Genomic DNA, 19,143 nt, shown 5'->3' with positions numbered 1-19,143 from the left:
GGTTTCTATTCTACTTTAAGGTAGTAGTTGGGAATCTCTCAAAGAAAAGTAGATTTAGACTTACAGTTTTCAGTCTTTTAGGGAAAATACTAAAGAAGGAGGCACACTGATAGAAACAATACATGTAGCTTGTCATGGGGGATGGACATAATGGCATGAGCAGCTTTACAGCTGGGGCAATGCAGAATGTCAGGGGCTCACCAGAGCTGGAGCATTCAGCTGTTTGTGATGTGCCAGCAGTGGGCTGGCCATGGCTGGAGCTCCTGCAGAGCTTGGGATACAGTTGTGACAGGGCATTGTCCTCCAGGCCTCTGGGAGAGGAGCACTGGGAAGGAGCAGCCAGCCTGGTAGAGCAGTGGTTCCAAGCCAGCAGCTTGTGAGAAACCAAAGAGCTGCTCAAAGCTACAAGAAAGTAAAAAAAATTGAAGCTGCCAGGACAAAATATTGTATCACTGGCAAAGCATTAAATATTTAGTGGTTTTGCTGGTGGCTGATGATGCAGCAATCAAGAGCAAGCCATAAGTAACAAATGGCATTGAACATGGTGTGAACTCAGGATTCATTAGCATCACATAGGAAATGTTGATTAACTTCTGTGCACAAGGCAAGGAACATATAAAGCAAATACTGAGGTAACATACAGTGAGTGTCACAAGCTGTTGGGGCACAATGGGCACCAGGTGGGGGAGACATGAAACTCCTCCCAAAGAAATCACCTGCTTTGTAACAAAAAGAGAAAGCAGGGCTGCTCTGGAATAAGGTCACTTTCTCCTGAACCAGTAAGACTGGCTCTTACAGGGTTTATGTGTGCTTTTTCAACCATTAACATACTGAATTCAACTGAATAAATTCAGTTGAACATGGAAGCAGATTTGCTTTCCTGTACATGAGTCTTATTTGTAGCAGTGCTTTTACCTGTGCAGTCAGTTGGGGAGCTGTTGCAGAGAGGCTGTTGGTGCAGCAGTGCAGTTCAGTGGCTGGCTCCTACAGAGGGGAGCAGCTCTGTAGCCCCCAGTCCCAGCTCTGGCACCAGACAAACGCTGGCCAACAACAGAGGTGTTGCAGTGCAAGAGAAACATTTTGCAGTTTGTCTCAAGTGCTTACTTAAAGGTCATCCATCCAAAACAAATTTGGATATTCTTTAACCTTTCATGGTGCCTCTTGCCTTTGAAGTCATCTGTGATATTTCCAGATGTGTCCATGAAGAATGCTGGTGTTCATGAACTGACCGGTGGTCTTTTTCTGCTGAACTCAGTAATGAGCTGTTCTCACTGCAGGTCGTTTTTTGTTGTTTTGGTTTGGGTTTTTTTGGGGAGGTGGGTTTGCTTGTTTGGTTTGATTTGGTTTGTTGTTGTTGTGACCAGGCCATCCTTGCCAAGATAAAATACTCTGGCTTTTATTTATAGAACAGAAATTTTTACGCTACTGACAATGGAGCGATCTGAACCCAGGGGTCTTGAAAGTAGGTCATTAAGTACTCAGTATAACAAAAAGTGTGTTTTACAGTGTCCATGATTCTACTGGAGAGAGCTGTCTTCTTATCTATATCTTGGCTTTAAAATCAAGAGACTTCTATAAGCAAAAAAATTTAATTGATTTCATCACAAAGAAAATAATTATATCTGAGAATAACTTATTTTGTATCAGGAAGAACATTTTTCAATTTATTCTTCTTGAGCACTTGAGCATTAAAGTGTCTGAAAATAACATTTTTCGATCATTGGACAATGTAGATTTTAAAGTCAATAACAGAGCAAATTGCTGCAAATTGGAAAATACAGAAACAACTGTGGCTTTGTTTTTTGTTTCATTAACCAAATCAGGCATTTGTGATAGAGCAGCAGCACTTCTGGGCTAATGCCGAGGAGTGGGAGTTGCCAGGAGTCAGTTTGGCCTGTGGGAATACTTGTAGCTGTGAAAAGCTGCACAAACTTGTGGATACAAAGGTGCTGTTATGGGGTGTCCTAGGGTGACAAATTTGCCCTAAACCACAACATGGGGTTTATCCCATGACAGAGTTCCCCTGCTGCCTTCATTCCCTTGGGATAGCCCATCTATCCTTGAAAAGCACCAGCTGATTTGCCATCTTCTGGGGCTCTACACTGTGAACTTGTGCTGTAACCTCTGTTCTCCCTCTCTCCATGTGTGTCTTGAGATGACTGGAAATGAGAGGTGATTTGGGCAATTTTTTGGACAGTACTTGACTCATGTGGTGCCCAGGTGCCTGACCTGTGTTGTAGCAGTAGCCATGTGCTCTGCCCTGTCACAAAGGTGCTGCCCATGGGGTTCAGGTACGCGTGAACTGTGGCTGCTTATTAACAATGGGTACGTTCAATGTCAGCAGCTTTTACATGCATGATATGTTACACTTCAAAGTAATTAACAAGATGCTATAAAACTCTCCTACCTCTCACCCTCTCCCTTTTGAAGCAAGGCTCCTGAAATATAACTCATATTTCATGGGGTTTGCTTTCTTTTCACTTTGCTTTTTTTTTTTCCAAAATATCACTGTAATAATTACTGTAACAGCGTTTTCTTGGAGTTAATGTTCTTCTGGCTTAATGGCCCCTGGTTATTCTCAGGCCATCAACTTTTTCCAGCTGGTCATCAATCCCAAAGAACTGCCTTGTGCTTCCATTATTATTGCTTAAGTAGATGACATTTCTGGTGCCACCGCTGCCTCCCAGTGAGATGATATTACAGCCAATGGCATTTTTCCCCCCTTGCTCTCACTGTTGTCAAAGCAGTATAAACAGCTGGTGTGAGAATGTTCTGGCTGTTCCCTGTGAATTCCTCTGATAATTTTTAGGTGCAAGTTTTGTAGACTTCAGCTGAAGGAATCGAGTGAGGCAACTGAAAATGACTTGCCTAGAGCAGCTACAAGGGCTCAGCCCCCATGCATCATTCAGGAAGTGGCTGGGCAATACCTGACTGTTCCAGTCTAAAGACTATTTCCCAGAAGGAACATGTTTCAAACAAGATCTGAGAGAGATGTTCTGGGGGGTGTTAATGTTCATTAGGTAGCCTCAGACCCCTCCCCAAGTTTCCACACCTCTGCTCCCTTGTTTCCTAACAATTGATGGATTCTGTGGCAGGCTTTTTTAAAAGAAGCAAGGAAGTTGTAGCTCAGTAGGCCAGAAACCAGCAGAGATTGTTTAGGTGAAAATGCCTTGCCACGTGGATATTCAAACCTGTGTGAGTTAACATTGCTGCTGACTACATTTCCTTTAACCTCATTAACACCTTGTCTTGCTTTCCCAAGCATGGTGGTGGAGCAGCTAGTTCACCTTAGAGCCTTTCACTAGGTAATTTATCAAAGTGGCAGACAAAAGCTTAAAGGAAAATGCATGTAAATACTACATTAGGAACCTTGGCTCACAAAGGCATGAACATTTTCACCCATACCATTAGCTCTGGATTATAGTCCACAGATGTGAAAGGGATGTTTATTGGGGGAAATGGAAATACAAGGCTTACTGGTAGAATCACTGTGCAGATTGTATACTTTTTCTTACTTTTTCTTTAATTAAAAAGCATTAAGCATTCATGAGCTAGTCTCATAGAATAAAAGAATCTCAGACTGTAACTGTAACCACTTAATACCTGCAAAATTAGAAATGAGTTACTACAGTAAAACACACTCATCAAGTACTCAGGGACAAAGCATTTTCAAAAAGGGGCCTGAGATTGTGTCAAACCTACATCATGCATCCTTTTCAGCTTTAGAGTTTTAAGCTGTGCCTCTCTGCAGACTGATGTAGTCATTGGATTCCTGTATATGAGCAGATCAGAATGATCGAGCAACTGCAGTTCAGTCTCTGTGCCAGGGGTTTATCTGATGGTTTTGGTTTTGTTTTTTGTTTTTTTTTTTTTTTTTTTGTTAGGCTGGTTTGGGTTTTTTTCAGGGGGTGGGCACTGTTGTTTGTTTGCTTTGTTGTTGTTGTTGGTTGTTGTTTTTCAAAGACACTAAGATGCACACCAAGTGCAAGATACTATTTCCTGGAGGGCTACCAAGGGACACCCTCAAACAGTCTTTATTTACCTCACAGTTTATTGTATTCTTGTTAGAAAGTAGCACTTTGGAAATACTGTTAACCCTTGCACCTTTTAGTTCTCATGCTGAGCAGTAGATAGTGACATACTCCTCTATAATTGATATCTGTGGTGGTGGCATATTTCAGTAACATGATTTATCATGCATTTTCATTTTCATGAAAGCTTGTTTTACTCTTCTGCTTCCATTAGGTCAGCACTCACTGAACAGGCACCTCCCATTCCATTTTACTGAGTAACTTTCAAACATGACCTGACAAGGTAGCAAAAGTTCAGTGCACTAACTCACTGTCATGTAGAATACACACAGACATTACTGACCAGCTCTGACTGTTGAACCATAAAGGAGGTACGAGAGCACCACAGTGGTTGTGGCACAACTTGCAAATAACAGGGAAGCACTGGGCCAGGGTATCAATCTCTTCCTGTAGCAAAATGTCCTGACCCCAGGGTTGAACAGCTATTCGCACATGAACTTATGAAGACTTGGGATTTATTATTTCCCAAAAAAAAAAAGAAGTGGAAAAATAAAAAATACTATAATTATAGCTGTTATAGCAAGTGGAGGAAGTACAATCCTAAGCAGTTGGGAAGAGTAGAGAGGCTGTTGTTACTTGTGTTTATGAAACAGCAGTGGAAAGGAGGATTTACACAATGGGCTTAGCTCCACAGAGGAACTCTAAGGGCTGTACATCTACCCCATATTCCCCCCAAATGTACAGGTAACGGGTCCCCAGCTATTTGGGCAGAACGCAGGGAGAGATTTCTGCACCTTGCTCTGAGGATTTTGCTGTGAAATACGCCGTGAACGTGTAAAGCACAGCTGTGCAGGGACAGGGAAGATGTCTCAGCTGACTGTGTGTCTTTGCAGCCGCTAAAGATGCACTGCAGGAGCTGCGCGCTGGTCACCAGCTCCGGGCAGCTCCTGGGGAGCCGGCAGGGCCGCAGGATCGATGAGAGCGAGTGCGTGATCCGCATGAACGATGCGCCCACGCGCGGCTACGGCAACGACGTGGGCAACAAAACCAGCCTGCGAGTCATCGCGCACTCCAGCATCCAGAGGATCCTCCGGAACCGCAACGAACTCTTAAACATGAGCCACGGGGCTGTGTTCATCTTCTGGGGCCCGAGCAGCTACATGAGGAGAGATGGCAAAGGCTTGGTGTACAATAACCTGCAGCTGATGAACCAGATTCTGCCTCAGTTAAAGGTGTATATGATTTCTCGCCACAAGATGCTCCAGTTTGATGACCTTTTTAAACGGGAGACTGGAAAAGACAGGTGAGAACTTACATGGGTACACCTAGGGGATGTCACAGAGTAGTAAAATAATGCAGCTTATATGTACCAATTTCAGATCTGCTCAGAGGGACAATCCTACCCATTAAATCCTCTGCCTCGTGAGCTGTAATGTGGCATGACATGCCAAATAACATCACTGGTAACATAAGTTAAAAATACGCATCAAAATGATTTGTATGGTGTACTGCCTCATCAGCTAGAATACCAGAGTCTGCATGTAATGTTTATGGAGTCAAGGAGGCAGGAACTGTTTAAATCTCACTTTGGGGTAATATACATTAAAGTTTTTTTCACTGACTCTGAAAAATTAGAATGGATAGGTTATGTTTTCTTATAGAGGAAATGCCACCATTCAGTGAATTGTAATAGCTGTTTATTGAATTTAAGCATTTTTGGAACATTGCAGCTGTAAAGCTTCTTGTAAAACAAATAAACATTAGTCATACATTAGGTGCTTCAGAACAGTTCATCTTACATTTGCAACTGGAAATGGAAAGTTATTATGATAGTTACATCTTTATGAGACTGTTTATGAGACTTGTAGGCTGATCTTCAAATCAAATTTGTTGTAAGTGACCCACTGCAGTACTTGAATATTCTCACATACAATGGTTGAAAATGGGCATTCAAACGAAAGACTTCCCAGAACGAAAGACATTTATTTTTAATGAAGTTCTGGTTTTTTACTTATTAAATATGCTGCTGTAAAAATGGCACAGGGTCCCCACTTAGATACAAATGAAGAGGTAGGTTTATTGTGCAGTAACTCACAGTCAGATGTTCTACCTTACAAATACAAAACACACACACCAAAGCTTGAACAGAGATCGATCTTGTTGTGGACTCAAGCACACATCTCATTTTCTGGGCTACATGAGAAAGGCAGAACCAGTGTTAGAGGAAACTGTTGTACCCTCTTAGCTGAAGGCAATGTTTGCTTGGTATTTGCTGCCTTTGTCACACCCCACATGGTTTGCTTGCAGAGCTCTGTTCAGTTACAGCAGATCTGAGTTTGTGGCTGACTCAGGCTCAAACCAGAGCACAGAGTAACTTGGTCAGTTTTGTAACATTAAATTGTAACATTAGAGGTTCTTCCCTTCATCTTCCAACTGGGGTCTCTGCCAGAACAAGAAGGAAGGATAACAAGAGGAGATACCTTGCCAGTTGTGATGTGTTTGTCTTTTCCAGAGTAAAGCAAAGTGAGAAGGTGAATTAAGCATTTGAGCCCTTCAAGAAAGGTGCAGAGGGTTATCTGTGTGCTCAGTATTTACAAAGGCATGCAGGTCAACAAATTGCACTGTGACCTGCCCACCATGACCCCCAGGGGGAGGCCCTGGACACAAGGAATGCACACTGCCACCTCCTTTCCTGGACTGTGCTTTTGGTGATCCAGGGCAGGATCACGTGCTGTTCCCAGTTCTGAGGAACAGCTTCCCTTCCTGCTTCACTCTCAGAACTTCAGTTCTGCCATGGGGAGCCAGGGTCCCCTTCCTTCCCTGACACCGCCAGGATCCTGTTCTTTTTTTGACACATGCTGTGCAATTTCAGGCAAGCTGCTCTTTCTGGTTCTGCATCACCCATCCAGAGCCAGAGGCCTGTTGTGAGTGTGATGAAAGCATTTCTTTTTCTGCACAGGCACCAGGCTCACGTCCTGAAATATTCTCAAGGCATTTGAGCCATTAATGACATTGTAACAAGTTTATAGTGAACTCAGTCATGGGCACCCGGAACTCTCAGAGTGACTCAAGGGCACTCAGATGCCAGCAAATGTCAGCCTGAGGAACAGGCCCTGTTGATTTTAATAAACTGAAGGCTCTGCTCTGAATGAACCACTTCTTTAGAGGGCACAGACTGCATACTTGAAGGGTTAAGAAGATTAAAACAGGAGATGAAAATAAATTAATAAGCTGCACAGAAGAAAGGGGAAATGAACAGAAACATGGATAAGAAATAATTTGTAAGGGAAAAACTTCAGGTACTTGTGGGGGCAGGAGCAGAACATTGTTAGGCCCAGAATGCTGCTGTTCCCTGGGGGGTTTCTGCTGAGCTCTTGACATCAGTGCCTACAAAAAAACAAAGGAGGGAGAGAGAAGCATGATTGCAAGGTTGCAAGAATCAGACTATTAATTTCCATCTTGAAAATGATGAGAAGAAAGGTAATTGGATGTATTGTGCTTTTTGGAAAAAAATTATTTTGAAATTAAGAAAAACCTTCAGAAAACATTACCAGTTAAATAGCATGGTGAAAGACAAAGGCTGCAGAGCAATATATTTGGCATTATAAAGTAACTGTACTTGAAAATAACTTTATAATTGAATAAGGGTACATTAAGAAAATACGATTCAAAACCAATATTATAGTAATTAGATAAAAGCAGCATAAATGAAATAACTGCAGGAAGAGTATTTCCAAAGAGATTATAAATGAGATTCTGGTGGAGCAGAAAGGCCTTTAATTGTAATTTAGTGTGCACTACAGAATTATCAGCACAGTGTGTTAGTTCATCATATAAAAGAATATCTGATAATTTCCCCTAATAAGCACATGACAGTTCTTCATATTCTCTCATTACTGCTGATTAGGTATAAAAATAGTATTCTTTTGTTGGACTCTTGCTCAGATCTTTTAGGAAATGCAAGACACTGTAACCCTGTTTTTGTGTTGCTGTCCTACAGACATGGTATTTAAAGAGGGCAGAGTGGTCCTTTAATGAATTTTTGAATCTTTATTTGATTATTCAGCTTCTAAGCCAGTTTAGTTATATTCAGTTGTTTTCCTGTTTTTGGAAAGCACTAAGTGACAGCCTAAGTGTGTGTAAGCAGAAAGGAAGCTAACCCAGAGAATAAAGCAGAGAGCCTAGCTGGGTGTCCTGCCCTGTGCAAAGCTTTGGTCATGTCTGGCTGCAATTGCTCCCTTGGTTTTGGAATATAAGTGTTGGGCACCTGGAACAGAGGACTTGTGCAAGCTCCAAAGCACTCTTACCCTGAACATGTTCCTGAATTATCTAGTGATTCAGAGCTCAGGTGGCAGAGAAACAAATTTTTTAGGCTTTTCCCTACCATTCTTTTTCCTAATAATTTTGAGCCAAAAATTCTCACTGTTGTATATTTTTGCTGTGCCTGAAGGGCTCCACTGAGCTTATGACCCAGCTATGACATTGTGACAAACTGCACCACCCCCTCCAAGCTTCAGTGCACAGTCAGAAAATAAATAAGGCCCCATAATTGGAAATAATGAGATGCTTATAACGTGTCATTCTCCAAATGCTAGCTTAGCTTGAAAGTCTGTGTGTCAGGAGTAGTAAAAATGTGTGTTTCAGGAGTTTATACGTTACCAGGTGATCCACTAAGGACAGGAAAAATTACCTAGGCTCCTCAGCATCCTCCAGGCATAGTTAGTCAAAGAATTCCCTTATGTTTAGAAGTGTCTTTTAAGCAGCTGGCACAGACACCACCACTTTTTTTTTTTTTTCCTTGTAGTAGTCTGATTCCCTGAGGAAATGGGAAACCTTGGTACAAGGCATTCCTCAATCTGACAGTGCTCAAAACATCTCCTCCTACTGCCCTCTAGGTGACCTACTTGGAACCAGCTAGCTTAGCATTAGCTTGGGAAGCTGTGTGATGGCTCCTGTCAGCTGAATTAGATGTTAGTGATTGCTGGCACTTGCTTGCAGTAGCTTTCATGGCCTCAGGTCCCTGCTTCCAAGAGTGTTCCACATCCTGCCTATCACTGGGTAAACTGTAAAAGATGGCCTTGGAACTTGGGCCAGGACCTGGGATTTCCTGGTAACTTCTCTGAAGAGAACCTCATGTTTCCTGCTGTGCTTTTTTGGGGGGGCTGTGACCAAGTTTCACAGGTATCTGGCAGATATAGGTGTGGGGGAATGGGCTTAATGTAGGTCCTACATTAATATATTCAGGTAGAGTGCCCAGGCCTTCCCAGAGCCTGCACTTGCTCCCCTGGTGCCTCAGCTTTAGCAGGAGATGAAGGGAGAGCCTGTCACTGTGACAGGCTGTCAGCAGGGATCTGAGGACTCTTTGGGCTGCAGATAACACAAGCCTGAACTTCTTCCTGTGGGACTTTCCTAGCTGGGTGAGGAGCCATTAGGGAGAATTCCTGTCTTATTCTTTAACAGCATTTGAAAGGAGACCTTTGAGTGAACCTTTGCAGATAAGAACATGTGATACAGCAAAATTTAAACACAACTTTTAAGTCCCTTACATCTGTGAGCAGTTACAGGGTGGTTTCTCCTACTTTGCCTAAGTAATACTGGGATCAGTTGAGCTTCTTTTAAAGCCATGTCCCAGCCTGCAGTGAAGGCAGGAGAGGTGCTGCCTTAAGGGCTCCCTGCCAGCACTGTCATTCCCATTGTCAGGCTTCCCTTGGGCAGGGATGGCACCTGGGGTGGTTCCTAGGATGAAGATTTCCCAGGCTGGGAGCTTCTAGAAACCAAGTCAAAAGGTCAGCTAAGTATTAATGTTGCTGTGCTTAAAATCAATTACAACGAGGAAAGTTCCTGCCCAGATTACTCCACTGACAGGAGGCACCAGAAAAATCATTAAAAGATGGACGAGCAAAGTCGTCTTGGTTACCCAGTTTTCAAAGCCTTTTACAAGAATGAAGAAAATGCCGAGAAATTGCTTCAGAATGAATGAATGAATAAATAAATAAATAAATAAATCTCAAGAATTATTTGCCAGCTTAGAAACTTAATTATGTTTTTGCTTTCAGGAAGATATCCAACACTTGGCTTAGCACGGGCTGGTTCACAATGACTATCGCATTAGAGCTCTGTGACAGGATAAATGTTTATGGCATGGTGCCACCGGATTTCTGCAGGTAGGATTTATTTTAGAACCATTATTAGCCAACAAAGTTAATGTTACAGATAAATATCTGAATCTTTTACTCTTTTTCCTCTGCAACAAGTCTTCAGTCCTCTTAAAGCAATTAATGAGATGTCCCATGATCTCATTCTGAAAACAACAAATAGCATTTAATTATGTTATATAAAATATTTTAAAAATCTGTTGTTACTGTGGGAGAATTAATCCATCTTGTTGCTTTCTTTTAGTCTCTGAATATTTATCAGCTAAAAGTAATGCAGTAATTGGCATGAAATTAATCTGAAGTAAGAAGTATGGGAAAACATTACTTTTAATTTGTTTTTCGAGTTCCCCCCAAATTAATAGAGGAACAGTGTTCTCTCAGTGACTAGTTTCTAAATTGAACTTTCTGTGCAACTCAAATTAACATTATTGTACCTCTGTCACATGAATGCCAATCCTGCAGCTTCCTAAATGGTGCCCAGGAAACCCATCCCGTGAATTTGGCCCCAGAGAATCAGTCCTGTGGTCCTGTTCTGGGCATGGCAGGGGTGGGTCACAGGAGGCAGAGGCAGCACAGTTGTGCCAGGGGAGGCTGCTGTACACACAACACCCTGTGCCCTTTTCCAGCCCCCTTCTGCCTCCAGGCATGCTCAGGACCCAGACCCTAGCTCCTGGTTAAGCTTTTCCCACTGTGGATCAGTGACACAGGGAGAGGCTTCAGAACTTCCAGTGCTAGACCAAAATTACCTTAGCCGCAAGATACCAGTCTGAACACAGACAAATTTGTATTACATCAGCAGTCTTGATGCTGACATAAGTCTCACCTGCCCAGCCAGCACTAGCCCAACACTGAGTGGTTCCTGCCCACAGCTGCTGCTGATCCCATTTGTTCTGCTGGGTGACCTGGGAAGAGCTGGAGCCGGTCTGGAACGAGGCCTCAGTGCAGCTTTTCATCACCTGCTCACAAAGCCCTTTCATCAAGAAGTACTTGCTTAAATTTTCTATTGCAAATGTAGTGATCTGTCTCAAGTCTGGTTCATTGGGTAATTCTGGATGCCTTTCAGGGGCAGGGAGGGCAAGGCTGCAGTGCTGGGTTAGCCTCAAAGAATGGGACTGCTTTGACTTTCCTCTGAGCACTTACAAGGATTGTTCAGGAATCTGCATTTGTCTTGGGCACGTTGTAGAAATCCCCAAAGAAATCACAGCATAAGATGTCAACACTAAACTCCACTTTGTGAGAATTTCTACAAACTTTAACAAAATACTGATGATAAATGCTGTGATGTACTGCCAGACTTCATCGTGAATTCTCCAAGGAAAATTGCAAACTAGATCAGATATGCCAGACAACAAATACCTTCCACAGCACAGCATCTCGTTCCTCTGTCATCTCAGTTGGCCAACACATACTACTTCAGTTTCTGTAAGTGGCTGGTCTGTCTCATTCCAGAAGTGGCTGTATTCCCATGGCACATGGAAGTAATTCTTAAACTGATGATCTAAAAATGCAGAAGACAGCATTTTACTGCAAAATAATGTGTAATCCTGACTTTTCAGACAAATTCAGAATAGTTTAGATACATATTAAAAAAAGCCAGCTAAAGCCAAACAAACTGTTTTGAGAGAGACTAAAAATATCACTGAGAGCATATGAAAGGCTTTCATAGAATCAATACACTGAAATCAAATGGACTTAAATTATAACACAAGAAAGACTGTAGATCAGTCCTGCCAGTGAAAGATGTAATTGTTCTTACAGCCTGCATAAAAAATATCTTAACATAAAGGTACACACACCTGGTTGTAAAAAGGGAAAAGGTCATTTCTTAATCAAAGTAATATGAAATGTCTTCAGCTTGATTCCCCAGGGGATGAAGGGGGAAACTGTAGTTGCCATGCCTGGAAGAAGCTGTCCATGAAGATCTGTGAAAGGAGTTTCTTGCCATAAATACAGTTAACCTTCTTAGCTGGCTCTTCAGCCACTCGTTAAGAAGTTAAAACAATGCTTTCTTTCAAAGAAATAAGACAGCAGAACAGAATAGCAGAAAGAAATATTCTGTAATTGTAAGCCATATTTCCTGGTTTTCAGTCAGACAAAATAAGAATCTACTATTAAAATAAAAAAAATCAAACCAAAAAGTCCCAACAAAACAACTGAAATGTGTGTGTGCTAGATGTGTGTGTGTGGGTATCCTACTTGCTGTGCAACTAATCATTAAGATTGAAAAAAAACCACCAAGAAATCTTATTTCTGTTCATAATTAGTATCACCAAATTTATAACTTCAGCAGATAGATACCCATTCATTTTTAAGTATTAATTTGTGGAATAAGTAATGAGTGTGGTGATCACTGTCATGGAACTAAATTAGTGTCACATTTGTAACGTGAAGGACACCTCAAAGGTACCAGGAATCTCATGCTGTTGATTCTGCTACAAATTATTAGCTTAAGATCATTAAACAAACTGCTTTGCACCCGTGCAGGAAAAATAGTTTAGTGAAGGAGTCTGGAGCAGAGACTAAAAGATTTGTCACTATTACTTGCAACAAGGTGTTTTAGATTAATTTTTATTTATTTTCACTGGACACTGAGTTTCATAGCTGAACTGGACTTGGTGTCCTAATTATTATAAATTTCTAGTACTTTACAGCAAAGCTATAAGTAATTTCAAGCCCCTTTGCTTGCTACAGATTTATGCTGTAGTAAGGGTTAATGGCTTGATATTGCTCTCATGCTGTCTTGTGCATTCTGTAATAAGATGAAAGCTTGTTCTTCCATGCACATTGCAAACATTTCTGTGAAGTGTGCACACCTCTCACTCACTCTTTTGTCCCAAGACAGACAAGCCATCTTGCTGTATTTTTTCCAGTGCCCAGGGATCCAATCCAAGCCTTTCCAGATGGGAAGCACTTCCCTCTCAGAACTCCCTTTGGCAGCCCTGCACAGCACTCACTCCTGAACTGGGACATGCTGGATTCTCCTCTTGCCTTCCTTCAGCAGGAGCCTGACAGTGGTGCCCAGGTACCACAACAATTCCTGAAGGCACTGCAGGCTGCTGTTTCCCTTTGTGGGTGCTCAGCAGCAGGGCTGGGAAGGACAAGATAAGCCTTAGTGAGTTTGTAGGAATTCCAGCCCCTGTCTGTGGCATTATGGGCAGCAGGGACAGAAAGGCTGGTTCCCTGCAGGTCTCAGGGTACTCCTATACACAAGGAAAACACAAGGGGTTAGTTAGATGAACCCTCTTTAACTCTTCTCCTCTTCATGGGCCTTCTGGAACTCCCAGAAACTTAAAACTTAATTCTGAGCCTTATTTTAACTAATATGAATAATTTTCGTTCCAGTTATTGAACCAGATAATTTTCCTGTAAGAATCCTCATTTGACTGCCAGGTCATTTTTCATGATAATTCACCTGAAAATTGGTATTTGAAATACTTTAGTGTTTTCTTACCTCTCTCTCTCCACGTTCAGTTCCTTTAAATCAAATGCAAAGCAGCAGTTGTTGATGGTTACATTTCCTGGAGCTTATGAGAAACTGTAAGCTGTATGTGAGCTAGTCCTGCTCTTTGGTCCATATGCCTCACCTTATTAGCTTAATTACAAATGCATACATCGTTTGGAAGACAGGACTAATTATGGAGGTCAGGGAAAGGAGATCCTGGGAATAGAAGGCAAAAGATTATCTAGAAATCTTCATGGTCCTGACACAGCATCTTGCCCATCACTCAACATATAAATGACACTTTACTCACACGTCAAAATATGAATTATTTTACAAAGTGTGTGAGTACCTATAGTTTTGGAGGGTTGATTTAGTATGGCTCTTCATTTCTAAGGAAAGAGGCTGACCAGAATGTGGTATGGGGTGGCCTGGTTTCCCTGCCTTTTTTCTTTTGTGTTGTACCTCCAGCTTTTGCTGTAGGTGGATACCATCTGTGGGAAACTGTGCACTCAAGTGGCAAACAGCAGCTGACTGACAGGGGTACAGGCACTTCCACGGGTGCTGTGCTGGCAGGAAGCACAGGATATCTTACAGAGGAACTTCCAGAGATTCCTCCCAGCTGTGCTATTAATATGCATGCAGAGTCTGACAAAATACTGATTAATGTCCAGTATCAGTCAATGATAAAACAGCATCTGTTTTAATGTTAATAAATGAGGTGGCAAGCAATTTCCTTACAGAAATTACTCATGCATTTCATTTGCTGGTGACACAAGCTAATTGCAGAGTTAGAAGATAACACAGCACAGTTAATTTGGGTTATGGTGTACTCAAGCCAGAATTCAAATCCAAAGCTTACAAGCATGCAATCTGGGGGAAGCCAGAACTCCCATAAAATGAGAAGGTCCTCCATATGTAAACAACCTTCAGAATTTCAAATCTAAAAGCTTTTGGGATTCAGCTTTAAAACCTCAGTCAGCTGCAGAGTATTCCTAGAGAGGTCTGTAGCCAGCAGCCCCGTTCCTGCCCTGATCTCAGCCCCAGTTCAGCCAGCAGAGCTGCACACAAGGCCTGAGCTCCTGCCTCTCTCACCTGCCAGGCCCTGTGCACCAGGTGCCCCTGGGCTGGTTCTGGTGGCATGATGCACAGGATGCAGTGAGCTGGTACAGCCTGACAGGAGCTAAGGACATCCACTTAGGACATACTGGTGTGGAATGGGGAATCCTGGCTTCAAAACCACCTTGCCTGGAGGGACCTGCAGCCTGAGAGGGTCACTTGGCCCCTTAACTGGGGCTGCATTTTTCCCAAGTCTGTTTGACATAGGATTTCAACTTTACTAATCCTAACTTTAAAGCAGTAAATTTATACCAAGCATTCAGGTTGAACTGAAGAATAAAATCCCAAGAATAAAATCCAGCTTCAGTGCAAGAAGGAGGAGCAGTCTGAATGAGAGGCAGAGGCCTATTTGTTTAATAGTTCTTAACAAAAACACATCACATGAAAATGTATCCTATTAGATTTATAGTAACCATACAAATTATTCATTTAAGCGACAATAAGAGGTTCAATGTATCAAAAAAGTGAAAAATTAATTGAAGATTGAATTCTAATAGTTGTAGCTTAGAAATAATAAATTTCTACATGAAGGGCAGCTTTAGATTACAAATACATTTTCTGTAGGTGAGGTGATGAAGGATTTTGTTTCACTCTTATGTATTCCAGTGAGAATATATTTAATAAGTTTAGAATCCATCTTATTCTAGAAATGTAATTTTATTGTTGTTCTGGTCTTGTAAGATTGATCACCATGTTGTGTTACAAGGAAGGCAGACTGATCGAATTAAAACGTTAATCTAAGGCACAAATGGAAAGCAGCAGCAATATCATACATTACCCTGCATATACAATATGGATAATGGCAAAATAAGAAAAATTAGAAAATTGCGTAGGTGACAGAATTACACAGTAAAAATAATGACCAGCAGAGACTACTGACAGATTGTGGATGCATTCAATTGAAAGTGACCTTAAATATTAGCTCTTCAAAATGAAAATAATCAACTGTATATTAGAGCTGACAGCCCTGAGTCTGTGTCAGATTTCTTGCTCTGTGCTGGGGTCCTGTTCAGCTCAGGCTGTAACACAGCACAGCTCCAAGGCTTCACTAAATACTGATATTGGAAAATTTTCTGCTACAGCAAAATAGCTGGTAGCAATCAGGGAGAGAGGGATACAATTGGGTAATTCTCTCTGGGACAGCTTGCTCTCTTAGTATTTATGACACAGAAAGAGTGTGAGTTCCTGTCGGGCCAAAACGCCCGTGCCCAAAGTAATAAACCATCATGGCTATAGGTAGAGATTAAAATAAAAGAAGAATGAATTGCTCTGGCTTATTATAATACAGACATGCCATTTACAGAATGTTACATGGAAACACTGAGGCCTGAACTGCTAAAATGAACTTTATCCTAAGTATCTAATTGGTGTTTGGCATATCCAGTGTGTCACCACGAGTCCCTCATCTCCCGCTGGGAAATGTGAACAGGTTCACAAGGTCAGATAGATACTATGGGTGAACTGTTTTAATTTTTAGCTTAGATACATGAAAGCTGCTGTTGTAAAATAAAGAACTCATTTGTGCATCAGATGTTTGATTAAAATGCCAGCACCAGCAGCCTGTAGCACTGACCTGGCGAGCAGACACTCACTGAAGCTGTGCCCTCAGAACCGCGCGCAGCATGCCGGGAACGCTCAGCTGAGCTGATGTGACACAGATAACCACCTTCGTCTGTCATCTTCTCTGTCTTCCCCAGTTCAGGAAATACCTCTGCAGGACCTTTAACAAATCACAATCTAGGTTTAAATCTCTTTTAAGCAGTTTACTTCAAATTTCATAGTAGTAACACAGCCCTGCAGCACTCTCCCTTGTTTCTGAGCTACTGCTGTCCTTCATTTAACTGGGAGGAAGAGGATTAAAGGAGAGCAAAAGAAAAAGCAAAGAAAACACCTTTGCCCCATTCTGATGTATTAGATACGCAAGGAAAAAAACAGCTACATAGTTTAACGGGGAGGAAAAGTGGATTTGAGCTCATCAGTTCATTAAAGATAACATCTTTTCAATCAATGAGAAAGAACATCTTGGGCTTCCATCTATTTTCTTTTTTCCACAGGGATCCTAATCATCTTTCAGTACCTTATCACTACTACGAGCCTCTGGGCCCGGACGAGTGCACAATGTACATTTCCCACGAGCGGGGCCGCAAGGGCAGCCACCACCGCTTCCTCACCGAGAAGCGCGTCTTCGAGAACTGGGCTCGGACATTCAACATCCGCTTCTTCCAGCCCGACTGGGAGCCACAGCCGCTCCCCGGAGCCCAGCCCGAGGCCAGCCCGCTGGCCTGAGCACGGACACACGGACACACAAACCCAGCCACGGCATCTCCCGCAGCAGCAGCAGCCTCTGGGGCTTTGGGCCAGCACGGCAGCCTGAGGAGAAGGTCCCGGGGTGCAGCTGGCACGGGCAGGAGCAGCAGGCAGGAGTGGCATGGAGGAGCAGCACACACCCCCAGTACTTGCTGTTAAACTGTATGAACCCAGTCTGTCACCTTTTGGGGCCATCTGACGTCCTGTGTGTGTTTGTGATTCGTGAAACACAACCTGAGAGTCATTAAGGGACCTTTAACTCATTATGGCTTTTTTAAGTACAATGCCACTGAATTTTCATAGTGAAAACTTTGTGTATTTATTTAATGGAGGTTTTTATGCAACCTAGGCCAGTATTTTTCTAAGTCACAGTTATGTGGTTATCTTTCATAATCTTTTAAATCCAAAATTAATATTGCTGATGGTTTGAAAGGCCTAGCTTTTTATTTATAAAACTTGTTTGAAATATATAATTCTATATGGCATGTAATTAATATTTGATCAAGAAATGTTGGATTTCTTCGAAGAATTTTGGGCTCTGTTCCAGCCTAAAGCCTTTAACAGCAAGAGTGGTCCCATGTGCAGATCCAGCTCACTTTACATTCTAACATCTTATGTTAATACGAAAATGGTAGTGAAAATTCTGTTTGATATTAATGTGCATTTGCTGCTGTGCTATCGAGCTGCTGTTTTTTAAATAGGGGTGGGAGGAAGGAGGGAAAACAAAATTTATCCAAAAAAAGCCAAACCCCCCCACTGGCCATGGCAGCAGCTTCTCAGTGAAGACAAGCTAAGGCTGGAGGAGTTGTATTCTGTTTTGCCTCTTGTATTCCTGCAGGAGGCTGCCAGCAACCCCCCTGAGGCAACAGACTACGAACCAGGCCACAGCTGCTCAGCACAATGTGACCAAATTTCTGGAATGAAGAAGGTAAACCACCAGTACTACAATACCAGTCATAGTAGCCAGAGAGATCACAGCACTGCACCTGCAAAAATCTCTGCTTTCCACTGTCCCAAGATCATCACTGATCTCGGAGATTCTGGATCACACTGAAGCTGGGATGTGAAAAGTGTTCCATGAGTACAAAATTGTCCTCCTGAGAGGAGCAAAGTTAAACTCTGCTTTTTTTTTTCCATGAAGTCCCTTTATGTGCGTGGTGAGTCCCTGCAGGACAAAGGGGAAGGACAATGCTCATGCTGTGTATGGAACCTCACAGTGGGAATTACTGGGTTACATGTGGCTTGTGAATAAAGAAGATTTCAGTTACAGTATTACTTTTCCTTTTGCTTCACAAATATCAAATCTCAAATTTTTTTGAAGTAATCAGTAACTATTGCATGAAACATATCTCAGGTGATGAAAGGTGTCTCTCATTAGACAAGTGCAAAAGCTAGAACAAAGATACTACCTTTAAACACCTAAATCCAAGAAGCTGAACCTCAGAGGTGAGACACAGAATGGACCAAACACTCATTTAAACCCCCTTATAACCCATGGTCTTCCTCTTTCCAAAACTGGATAGCAATAGCTGCAGCTGCCCCACAGATACCCTGATTCTCTGGGGACAAAGTGAACTGTCCTGGCAGGGGCAAACTGGTGTCACCTCTGTAACACTGCCTGAACCTGAAGTGCAAGTCTCCAAGAGCCACTGTCCTGCTGCAGCCCTGCCCACTATCAAAAAGTAAGAATCTATAATGTATTTTGCCTTAAAAGCTTTATTTTGGTGTTCTTCCTGGTACACACCACTCAGCTTACAAACTGAATGCCAAGTGCATGTTACCTTTCTCTTGACAGCTGGTGTTTACCTCTCCTTCTTTCATGGATGGTGTTTTATTTCTTCCACTTGATTTCACTGTGTTCTATAAAAAACAGAATGGGTTTTGAACTAATGGCAGCTTGAACATTCCTTTCAACATGTGTACTGGGTGTGTATGCAGCATATATTGCCCCAGTTGATGAAATCTGTCAAACTGATTTACAGATCGTTTCTAATGTGACTGCAAGACATGGTACAGATCACAGTAGGTCCTCTGATGCTTCTGTCCCTGTTTTATTACTGATACAATAATAAAAAGATCTTTTCATTTTAAA

The 19,143-nt window shown here is 42.2% G+C and overlaps 1 protein-coding gene and 1 long non-coding RNA gene across 3 annotated transcripts in view; one reads left to right on the top strand and one right to left on the bottom strand.

The window, feature by feature from the left end:
- The window catches only part of ST6GALNAC5 (ST6 N-acetylgalactosaminide alpha-2,6-sialyltransferase 5), a 66,422-nt gene extending 47,279 nt beyond the window's left edge, over window positions 1-19,143 (top strand). For both annotated transcript variants that reach the window (XM_054638315.2, XM_077182382.1), the window contains exons 3-5: window positions 4,925-5,334; window positions 10,088-10,195; window positions 16,799-19,143. In XM_054638315.2, coding sequence (XP_054494290.2) covers window positions 4,925-5,334; window positions 10,088-10,195; window positions 16,799-17,030 — 750 coding nt within the window. In that variant the 3' untranslated portion in view covers window positions 17,031-19,143. The remainder of the gene's footprint in view (window positions 1-4,924; window positions 5,335-10,087; window positions 10,196-16,798) is intronic.
- On the bottom strand, window positions 5,712-16,801 carry LOC143694654 (uncharacterized). The gene is made up of 3 exons (XR_013183299.1): window positions 11,983-16,801; window positions 11,543-11,684; window positions 5,712-7,418 (listed from the first exon to the last, which is right to left on the bottom strand). It is a non-coding gene; the product is annotated as an uncharacterized LOC143694654 (long non-coding RNA).

Source organism: Agelaius phoeniceus, chromosome 8 (assembly GCF_051311805.1).
Source record: "Agelaius phoeniceus isolate bAgePho1 chromosome 8, bAgePho1.hap1, whole genome shotgun sequence".
Taxonomy (NCBI): Eukaryota; Metazoa; Chordata; class Aves; order Passeriformes; family Icteridae; genus Agelaius; species Agelaius phoeniceus.
The sequence above is the reverse complement of the archived record's forward strand: the minus strand, read 5'-3'. Positions and strand labels throughout refer to the sequence as shown.